We start from the raw sequence: 10454 nt of genomic DNA on the forward strand, positions 1-10454 counted from the left end.
CCAAAGTCTAAAGCACAACCTTGAACTACAAACCGTCTTATTTACAAACTCAACTTTCAAAACCGGACAAATAGCAACCCTAGGCTAGTTTTTGACTGGTTTTGAAATCAAAATCCCAGTCAACACTAAAAAGAAAAAGGAAACTTTACAACACAGTAGTCCCGAGAAGGGAAGGAGAGAGGAGATGGAGGCGGCGGGTGGTGCTTCTTGCTGGCGTCGAGGTCGCTGGCTGGTAGCGCGGCGCGGGGCCGGGGTCCCATCGGGTGGCGGCGTGATCCGATTGGATCGAGGGCAACGGCGGTCGTGGGACAAAACGGGGAGAGTTGTGAGGAGAGAGAGAGAAGATAGGTCAAGGGGTGACGTGGCGGCTGCCTGGCTTTAATGTTTTTTTACTTGGCTTTATTGATTTCGCTGACGTGGCTGCTAATTGGATGGTCAAACTCGATCAAAACCAGGAACAGTTCGCTGAAACCAGTCGCGGGGTTGCATTTTGGTCGGTTTTGAGAGTTCGGGGTTGATTCTTAGACGGTTTTAAAGTTCGAGGTTGTATACTACCTCCGTTTCGGTTTATAAGTCCTACACGTATATCTAGGTTGTCAATTTTATCATCCTAATATAAACTATATGACACAAAAATTATATCGTTGGAAAATAGAACATATAAAGTTTATATTGTTATATTTTTTGTAATATATGACTTGTATTAGGTTGGTCAAATTGACGACTTAGGGGTACGCGCATGCCCTGTAAACTGAAAGAGAGGTAGTATTAGACTTTGATGGTAGTTTGAGGTTGTAATGTGAACTTCTCTCTATAGCTAGCTGGCCTCGCTAAGTACCATCACAGAGAGTGAACAGTAACAGCAATTGACGGCTAGTAACAGTATGAGATGAAACGGTATTGGAAGATCTCAGCCGTTGAAGCGAGTACGTCGTGGCAGTAGGATAGCTGAACTTCAAACACCTGCAGCTTCAGTCTTCAACAGGTGCAGGGTCAGACCTTCAACCATCTTTGGCATCTAGTCTGTGACCGAACTGTACCCATTTTTCGACGAATCATAAGCAATTGGTAACATTGAGGTCAATTATTGGCGCCAGAAGAGCTTTGTACTGGGCAATCACTCTTGACTAGGCAATCAACCAGCCAGATACACGGTGGCGCCCTCCGTGTGTTCTCATCTGCGCACATGAGTAGCCTGTTGCTAGGGCCTACGGCAAATGTTCCAAGAGAAATGTACCCCCTCTCCCTCCGTCCGAAATTACTTGTCGCAGAAATGAATGTATTTATTTGCATTTTAGTTTTAGATAAATTCATTTTTATCCATTTCTATGACAAGTAACATTCAGGACGGAGGGAGTATATGGCTGCCATCTGCAGTAAAAAAAATTCTTCCAGGCATGCCGATCACATTTGACGATATGATAAACGCAATTACTTGTCGGTTTTGTAGAAATTTTTCATGCTATCTCATAAGTCTTTGACGCCCATCCTAACTCGGACAAGAGTCGATGGCACCACCACCATCTACAACGGAATTCATCAATCAAAGCGTACACAGCCACTTCTGCTACTGCAATCCTCACTTAGTCGTTTTCTCCGACTCTTTGTCCCGGCAGTTCAAGACCACACGCAAACCGTCCAAAGCAACAGTACAGACACCACCCACATGGATCATGTTCACTTGTTCCGACGCCTAGTCCTCCCTCTAGGTAGGAGCGCTATTCGCTAGCATGGCAGACAGCACCTTTTCGCACATGTAGCCAGCAGGCCAGATCCTACAGCCCTAGGAACGGGCATTGGCTCCTCGCGTGCTCCGGGACCAGCTTCGCCGCAATCTCCATCGGAAGCCCCTTCAGCTCTGCCGAGCGCAAAAGATGAAACGGTAAGAAACCACGTGATCAGTCGACGTCGGTGATTCCGTAACACGGCTGACCGATGTGTGTCGTGTGCTTACCGTGGGGCTTGAAGTTGAAGAGGGGAGGAAGGAACCGGCCGTTGGGGAGGCGGGTGTTTGGGTCACGGAGCTCATCGAAGAATGGATGGATCAGAGCATCCAGCTGCATGAACATCGAAGTGCAGTGTTAGAATTACACAACTGTGTTCTGCATGTATGGAAACTGCGGGCTATGTATGTGCTCACAGCTGAGGACCGAAGGTGCGGTGAGTACTGAAGAAGCCTGGAAACCAGGTCCACTGCTTCAGGTGGCATTCGCTTGTGGAACACCTGCAGTCAAGGTAAAATTGTCATATATCACCACCAAAATTCTACCCTACAATAACTTGGAAGCACCAAGGTTCCATTCAGAGAGCCATCGTACCTTATGCCATGGATGGGCCTTGATTTGGGGAAACTTGAATTCTGTGTAGTTCGGGTTCATACATTTGATTTCTTCCCTTGTAGGTGTGCCCAGAATCTGCAACGACCATCACAAACTTGAGAATGAATGGCTTACACCAGTATGAATAGATAGCAAGATTAAGCAGTAGAATCACCTTGATAATCTCAACAAGTTGATCAACTCCACTTTCACCGGGAAACAGAGGCTGTTAATCAGAGAGATATAAATGTGAGCTTCATAATTTCTCCTCGACAAACACTTTTTTTTATTCAACGTTTCTTTATAAGAGAAAGAAAACAATTAGGACTGCTGATTTTTCAAGTTCACCTGTCCTGTCAGAAGTTCAGCAAGAACACATCCAGCAGACCAGATGTCGATTGCTGTCGTGTACTCAGTAGCACCAAAAATAAGCTCCGGTGCCCTATAGTACCTAGAGCAGATGTATGATATATTGGGTTCGCCTTTCACCTGTAGAAGAATGTGTAAAATGCTAAACAGCATATCCTAAAGCTCAAATACAACAATATCAAGAAGGCTGAATACAATAGTATCAAGGATGGTCAAGGTACAATGGTACATACCAGAACTTTTGCACTTCCGAAATCACAGATCTTCAGCTGATGAGTGTGTGGGTTAACCTAGTACATAGAAGCAAAATTGTGAATCCAAAGGGAGGCATGAGAAGCTGATGATGTACATTGCAAATAATGCCTCGGATACATCAAGGTGCCTAAGACGCTTGACATTATCTTCGAAGATTGTGGATTGCGTTCGAATGTTAGCTTTGACCAGAAGCACTAGTCACTAGTCAGCACATCTGAAGCATATATCGTCTAATGGTTGCATACTTACAAAATTAAGATGGTAAGATTTTCTTTTGTGTTTTAGACCTAATCCTGAACTTTCAAATGAACGATAAACCACATCATAAATGAAATCACAGTGACTAGTTAACTACTGTGAAGAGCAGTGTGGGATTAGTAAATATAAGACAACCCAGATGTACCAGACATTGATCTTTGGTATTTCGCAATGCAAGGGGAACGGGAAAGTCCAAACACCAGCTACCTTTTTGCAGAAGATGGAATAATTTATAGCCTGTATGGAACCACTCAAAAAGTTCACTGTAAGCAAATGATGTCTTCAACTTACCAGAAGATTCTGTGGTTTTATGTCCCTGTGGCAAACACCAACGGTGCGATGGATATAAGCCAGTGCCCTACAAATCTGTCAAAGTAAACAGGTATAAGGAAATTATCCAAAGTAACCGGGCTGGAGTCTGGAGAACTAATATTGAAATAAAGGTATTCATATACTATCTCTGCCCCAAAATATAAGAAGTTTTTGCAATTCTGCAAAAACGTCTTATATTTTGGAACGGAGGTAGTATGTTTGTAGAAAAGTAAAGCCAGGTCCACTTGAACTATGTACAGAGTTTGACATATTGGAAGCGCAATTCAGACTGTAGAATGGAAACTAATCAATCAGAATGGATAAAAAATCTGCGTACAAAAGCAGTAGGCAGTATCCCACCTTTTTTTTTTGTCAAATTCACCAGGTAAGCCAAAAAATGCAAAATAGGATCCATAATCTGAGACAATAAACTACTCCCACGATTCCTAAATTACCCATCGTCTAAGATTCAGCATACATACCAAGGAAAACAAATTACAGTGCATGCATTGGTTTGGGCCGCTTTGCTCTCCAATCAAAGAATACATGTGCGCATGCATTGGTTCAGATTCTAACACGCTGGGTAATATGGGAAAAATGAGAAAAAGTAACATGCTGGGTATGATTATGAAGGAATGGAGGGAGTATATCAAAATCATTTTAATACAGAAGCTACTTGCTTGCAAACAGTATGCGCAATTTAATAAAGTAGTTATTTGCTTGTCGAGTTGCATCAGTAAGGCAGCACCACACATCAAGCTAAAGGAAATCTAACACTGAAGATAATGGTTACCTGATAAGTATATAGCTTCACATATATCAGTGGCATGCGTTGGTTCATCTTGTTGTAGTGTCTGATGACACGGTGGACTGTCTCAGGAACATACTCAAGCACAAGATTCAGAAAGAGTTCATCCTTTTCAGTGGTTGAGAAGAAGCAGTGTTTGAGAGAGACGACATTTGGATGGTCAAGTAGACGCATCATTTGCAACTCACGGTTCTTGTATCTCTTATCCTGAAGAACCTTCTTGATAGCTACTGTCTCACTTGTCTCCAAACATTTTGCCTGCCAAGCCAGAAGTAAAGTTGTGTGGTTATGTGTTGATACAAAAAAAGTCAACAAGCAGCAGTTCTAAATGCCCTTGCAAACATACCTGGAACACAACACCAAATGATCCTTGACCAATGACACGTTCAGCCATGTAACTTATTGTCTGCCATTCACAAAATTGAATGCAAGTATCAGAAGCTTTAGACACGTTAAGTCAAGTAAGCAATGATTAAGCTGCATCTCTACCTGCTTCCTTTGGCCATCTCTGCCTCCGATAGTCGTGACTATAATATGACCAGCTTCTGTTCCATTCCCATTGATGATTGTTGCCTCTACTTCCTGCGACAGTGAACAAATTAGAACGAGTGTAAATTCCCAGCAAATCTGACTTAACATTGTATACAGGAAGGTTATAACAACATATGATCATACCTTTTCGTCACTTATTCTCATATTACTAATTTCATCCGGCAACTTATCCACTTCACTACTACCACCAGCATCTCTCAGCCCAGATGCCGGTGCGACACCAAATGAGGTCATTGAGCTGATTCGGAATTATGACTCTGAAACCTTCAGAGCACTGAACATGTTATTACCTGCAACATTAAAGCAGCAGAAGTAAGGAACTTAAGTCGGTATTGCAAATCTGTCAGCAGAAGGCCCATGAATCAGTGGTGTGCATATCTGACATGAAAATCAATAGATCTCCAACCACCAGGAGTGCAAACTAACTAGTAGCAGAAGGAAAGCAAGGTTGCCGATGCGCAACAAAAACACTTCAGTGAATGGTTGTATAATGACATGTAGATACTACCAGGGTAATTCATGGACCAAGAAAACTTCATGTGGAGTGGGATAAACACACACAGCTACTTCTGCATATAAACAATTAAGAGCAAAGTAACACAATAAACAATCTGGCCGCACTACAACATGAATATGTGCAAGAAAAATCACAGATTTCAGCTGAAATCGTACATCTGCGACAAATAAAATAAAAATAATGCAACGAAACACTGGGTTGAATGGTGGACAACAACAAAATTACTGGATCACAACAAACAAAATAAAGTTACTTGACAATGGAGGAAAATAATCAGACAGCTTAGACAGAAGAATCCGAATGGACACTAAGGGTTCATCAACAAAATCTGAATACACAGCCCTCGCGCAAAGATTACTAGGACCAGCTCCCAGGTTCCACAGCACAAGAGAATTAGCTGCTAGGATTTAAATCGGCAGAGACCCTTCCTTGTCAGCAGTTAAAAGGATTCACATCAATTTCCATGTGAACGAACAGCACCTGATGCGTTCGCCTGGTGACTTTCCCCAAATCAAGAAACTCAAGGAGCAACAGAGGATGATGATGACTGATAGAAAAACCTGTTTTTCCCCCTCATGTAGAAACGCAACAAAGCAAGATCGGCAATGTATATGCTAACCATGACCCATGGTAACTCCTGGTAATTAACTACGCCCTCCTCTAATTTCAGAATTAGCTCCCCCGTTACCAAAAGAGCAGGGGAGGAAAGGGGAGAACAGACGTTTCCCTATCGAACTGGGAAACCGAAACGAGTGCAGAGAACTGGAGATGTATGTGTGTCTGCAACAGGTTTGGGCAGTAAAAATCGGAGCTTCAACTGAATGCTCGGGAACACGCGCCTCCCCCCGTCCCCACGGCATGGCCCGGGGACCCAATGCCGCTCCGCCGCAGCGATCGCGCCTGTCCCCCGCCCAAGACCCACCGACGGACCGGCCCCAGGCGAAATTCGAGCGCCGATCCCCCGCGGATCTGGCCGCCCCTCGCGGATTCCAGCGGCAGAGAGGCCTGGTTCGGGGCGCGTACGTACCGGGTTGCTGCGGCGGCGAGGCGCTCCGGTGGACGGCCGGAACATAGGGCTGCGGCGGGCGCGGGCGGGGCGGATCGGAGGGCCTGGTCCGCAGCTGCCTCGGGGTCGCCTCCACTGGAGTGCGCTCCACTCCAGTCCAGTCCAGTCGCAGCAGCGGGTGCGGGTGCGGGGGTCGCGTCGCTGTGGTGGTCGGCGTGGGCCGGTGGGGTGGGGTGGGGTGGGGTGGGGAGAAGGCACGGGGAAAAGGAAATGGAGTTCCCAAAATAGCCTTCTCATGCCAAGAGCTGGGCGCCGGCTGACCGGCCAGGTGCATGGATCGGTCGTCTGGCCAGCCCTCGGATTGCCCGCTCTGCCGTTTTTCTTTATTGAAGTAGATAATTGCCTATGTGTCGTGGGGTTTAAACATTCTCCCTTTTTATATATATAAGGTGTATTTGTTTTTTTATAAAATTACACAATGTAAGGTGCATTTGTTCTAATTCCTCGTAATTCCGATCTTGGCCCTTCAGAAGAAAAAAAAGTATCTCTCCGCCGATTGCATGTATCTCTCCTTGTAGAGAAAAAAAGGAAACTATCTTTCTCCTGATTGTGTGTATCTCTTCCTTTCCTAACCTAAATGATTTACTTATCGCTAATCTACAAATTAGAGAAGGGTAATTTTATCTAACTAGTGCATAATTATGTGCCTTGATGAAAATAATACATTCTAGTGTGTATCAGTACATTCTAGTGTGTTAAAATCTTTAAAAGATTTTGTATGGAATGGTCATGATTTATCTGCCATCTTATTATAATTACTTATTTGGTATGAATTTATTGATTTATCAAAGAAAATATTATTTTATTTGGTAAGTTAATAAAAGCCGATGGGAGAAAAACCACAGATGCGAGGAAAAAAAAATCAAACATGAGAAGGGAAGGGGAGAACGTATATACAGGTTGAATGAAGAACACGGTGAAATGAAAACCTTACATATATGTGTATGTGTATCTCTACTCCTAGAGAGGGAGTTGGTAGTCTTGTACAGTTTGTTTTCGTCTGGTTTTTACGTCTCACCTCCCACCACCCCCTCCCATCGATTTTTCTCTCTCTTCCATTAAAAACCCAAATCCCATTACGTGGGATCTTGTTTCGTGTTTTGTTTGGCAGGTGCTGATTCAATTCAATCACGTAAATGATAAGTAATTAAAAAATTAGAAGTCACATCATATATGATAGCAATTTCATAAAAGACGCACATAAGATTTTTCTTCATAACCTAACAATACAAAATAAGATATTCCTCCACACCAAATTCCTAATCCCGCACGCAATGCCATTTATTATTATCATTATCTCTATTGACAATCACAAGTTTTCTAATACAACAAAAATAATTTATCATTTTCCTTATGGGCGTACGAATCCGCGCGCCCCAGCGGAGGGACACCGTGCGCGACACCATGGAAGACGTCGTGGCCGGGCCTAACACTGTTGTGATGCTCGAGAATGCCAGGACGTGGATCATGGCATCGAGGACGACTGTGGCGGAAGGTGGGTCACCGAGCCGCCACGTACAGACGTTCGTGGACGCGGTTATATTATATTTCTTGTCAGTCATGTAGAGACCCAGACACGCTATATTCTCAAATCAAATGTGGCTGTTCAAATGTCAAGAAATTCGTTAAGGAAATGTGTCCTACGATACTTGGTAGAAGTCGTCGTCATTCGTAGCAGTCATTCATGAGAATTTTTTTTGAAAATCGAGCACTGAATCAATTTGGAAGTCAAACTATTAATACAATAGTTAGCTAGACATTTAATTACGTATGCAATTCATTAGGTCAATTTAAATAGGAAATTTTTCACACTGAATCAATTTGGAAATCGAGTCATTAATGCAATTAATTAATTAGGTAGACAATTATTTATGCCTAAAGATAATTAGAAGCAGGGAATTTTTTTCCAATTAGTCAGATAGATAATTGATTTGGTTGATAGTTAATTAGGCATGTGAAGAATTAGGTAGGCGACTAATTATTTGTGTACTTAATTAAATCAACAAGCAGTTAACCGCGCTGAATCATTTTGAAAGCCCTCGTGTGCAAGGACGATAAACAGGCTCTCAGCGACATGACCGAGCACCGCTTGCCAACATGGAGCGCATATTTCAGTGAAATTTTCGAAATTTCACATATTTCAATGGTGTCCAAAATATTTTTAACCCCTAAATTTTGAGGTAAATTCAAACTGATTTCAAAGTTAAATTAAATTATGTTAGAAGTAATTAAAATTAAGTGATATTTGAAATCTCAAAATCCAATACAATCTCCGAAATATGCAAAATTTCCAAAATATTGCATATTTCGATTAGGTTTGAAATGATCCAAAATTAAAAACTTTAACGGCCACCATGTGCTCGCGACATGGGCGACTGAGCGTTCACCAAGATGGATGACGACTATGCTCTGCAGGATATCCACACGCTGACCATTGCCAAAATTTTCGCGGGTGAGGACAACATGACACAACATTGACTAGTTGGTTTATGCTATAGTAGAAAGGAAGAGTGTTCCAAAAGTGGTCCATGGTGTTGGAGAAAGGAAGATTGTTCGAAATAATAAGACGAAAGAAGAAAGAAAGAGTATTTTAAAAAATAAGTAGGAACGAGAACTAAAATTGGCGAGGAATGAGAAAGAAGAAGATAAGATGTCAACGACGAACACACTAATGTTGACCTGGTGCTAGATGGCGCTAATGAAACGTCTTGATGAAGAGGCTAAGAGTAGAAGATGTGGGGAAGGACGAGGAAGAGAAGAATGACAATTATCCCTTCTATCATATGTGGGCTGGAAGTGGAGCTAGGTGACTAGGAATACGTTCAAGTTGCCACTCGCCTTCAACGTCAGTGTGCATTTGCAAAGTTGAATGGACCTTTTAGAATGTTCTCTATAACTATTTGTTGTTTGTGTCAATAGTATTGTTGGGGAACGCGGTATTTCAAAAAATTTCCTATGATCACGCAAGATCTATCTAGGATATGTATAGCAGCGAGAGGGAAGAGAGTGTCTACGTACCCTCGTAGACCGAAAGCGGAAGCGTTTATCAACGCGGTTGATGTAGTCGTACACCTTCACGATCCGTCCCGGTCAAGTACCGAACATATGACACCTCCGCGTTCAGCTCGATGATGTCCTCGCCTTCTTCATCCAGCAAAAGGGGCAAAGTAGTAGATGAATTTCGGCAGCACGACAGCGTGGTGACAGTGTTGGTGAAGAACAATCTCCGCAGGGCTTCGCCTAAGCACTAAGAAAACTATGACAGAGGATAAACTAGAGGGGACGGGGTTGCCGGCACACGGCTTGGTGTTTCTTGATGTGTCTTGGGTGCTAGCCCTGCCCCTCTATTTATATGTTGATCCTTAGGGTCGAAACTTGGAGTAAAAGTCTTCACAAAGTCGGTTTCAACCGAAAGGCAAGAGTCCTTCTCGGACTTCAGGGCCAGGCGTCAGGGTTCCCGGCGTCTGGACCAGACGCCGGGGTCCCTGGCGTCTAGCCCCTGGACTCTGCAAAACTTCCTTTTGCGCTTTCCAAAAACCTTGTGGGCTTTCCCCTTTGGTCCAAATAAGGTGTTCTCGTACCCAAACATTTCGGGAAACATCCAGAACCCCTTCCGGTGAATTCCGGAACCCTTCCGGAGACCAAACACCATTATCCCATATATCAATTTTTATCTCCGGACCATTCTGGAGTTCCCCATCAGGTCCGTGATCTTACTCGAAACTCCGAACAACATTCGGTCACCAACATACATAACTCATATAATACTATATCGTCAACGAACGTTAAGCGTGCGGACCCTACAGGTTCGAGAACTATGTAGACATGACCGAGACATTTCTCTGGTCAATAACCAATAGCGGAACCTGGATGCCCATATTGGTTCCTACATATTCTACGAAGATCTTTATTGGTCGAACCTTAATGACAACAAACGTTGTTCCCTTTGTCATCGGTATGTTACTTGCCCGGGATTCGATCGTCGGTATCTTCATACCT

General features: G+C 43.4%; 1 protein-coding gene across 1 annotated transcript; it reads right to left on the reverse strand.

Moving 5' to 3' along the window:
- Window positions 1-1409: 1409 nt before the first annotated feature.
- LOC125552993 (shaggy-related protein kinase alpha) lies at window positions 1410-6631 on the reverse strand. The gene is made up of 13 exons (XM_048716713.2): window positions 6417-6631; window positions 4996-5162; window positions 4810-4902; window positions 4667-4726; window positions 4306-4578; window positions 3492-3566; window positions 2921-2977; window positions 2667-2807; window positions 2494-2544; window positions 2319-2414; window positions 2141-2224; window positions 1955-2057; window positions 1410-1858 (listed from the first exon to the last, which is right to left on the reverse strand). The coding sequence occupies exons 2-13, from the start codon at window positions 5104-5106 to the stop codon at window positions 1776-1778; spliced, it is 1227 nt and encodes a 408-aa protein (XP_048572670.1). The 5' UTR covers window positions 5107-5162; window positions 6417-6631; the 3' UTR covers window positions 1410-1775.
- Between the last annotated feature and the right edge of the window lie 3823 nt (window positions 6632-10454).

The sequence above is a fragment of the Triticum urartu genome, chromosome 4A (genome assembly GCF_056163025.1).
Source record: "Triticum urartu cultivar PI428250 chromosome 4A, HENAU_Tu73, whole genome shotgun sequence".
NCBI classification, from domain to species: Eukaryota; Viridiplantae; Streptophyta; class Magnoliopsida; order Poales; family Poaceae; genus Triticum; species Triticum urartu.

Bases quoted from the DNA above. Each gene is read 5' to 3' on its own strand.
- LOC125552993 (XM_048716713.2), bottom strand. From the start codon at position 5,106: ATGACCTCATTTGGTGTCGCACCGGCATCTGGGCTGAGAGATGCTGGT. The intron at 3,567-4,305 runs GTAACCATTATC...TTACTTTGACAG, and splicing joins TGAAGCTATATACTTATCAG to ATTTGTAGGGCACTGGCTTA. The intron at 2,808-2,920 runs GTATGTACCATT...ATTCTTCTACAG, and splicing joins TCGGAAGTGCAAAAGTTCTG to GTGAAAGGCGAACCCAATAT.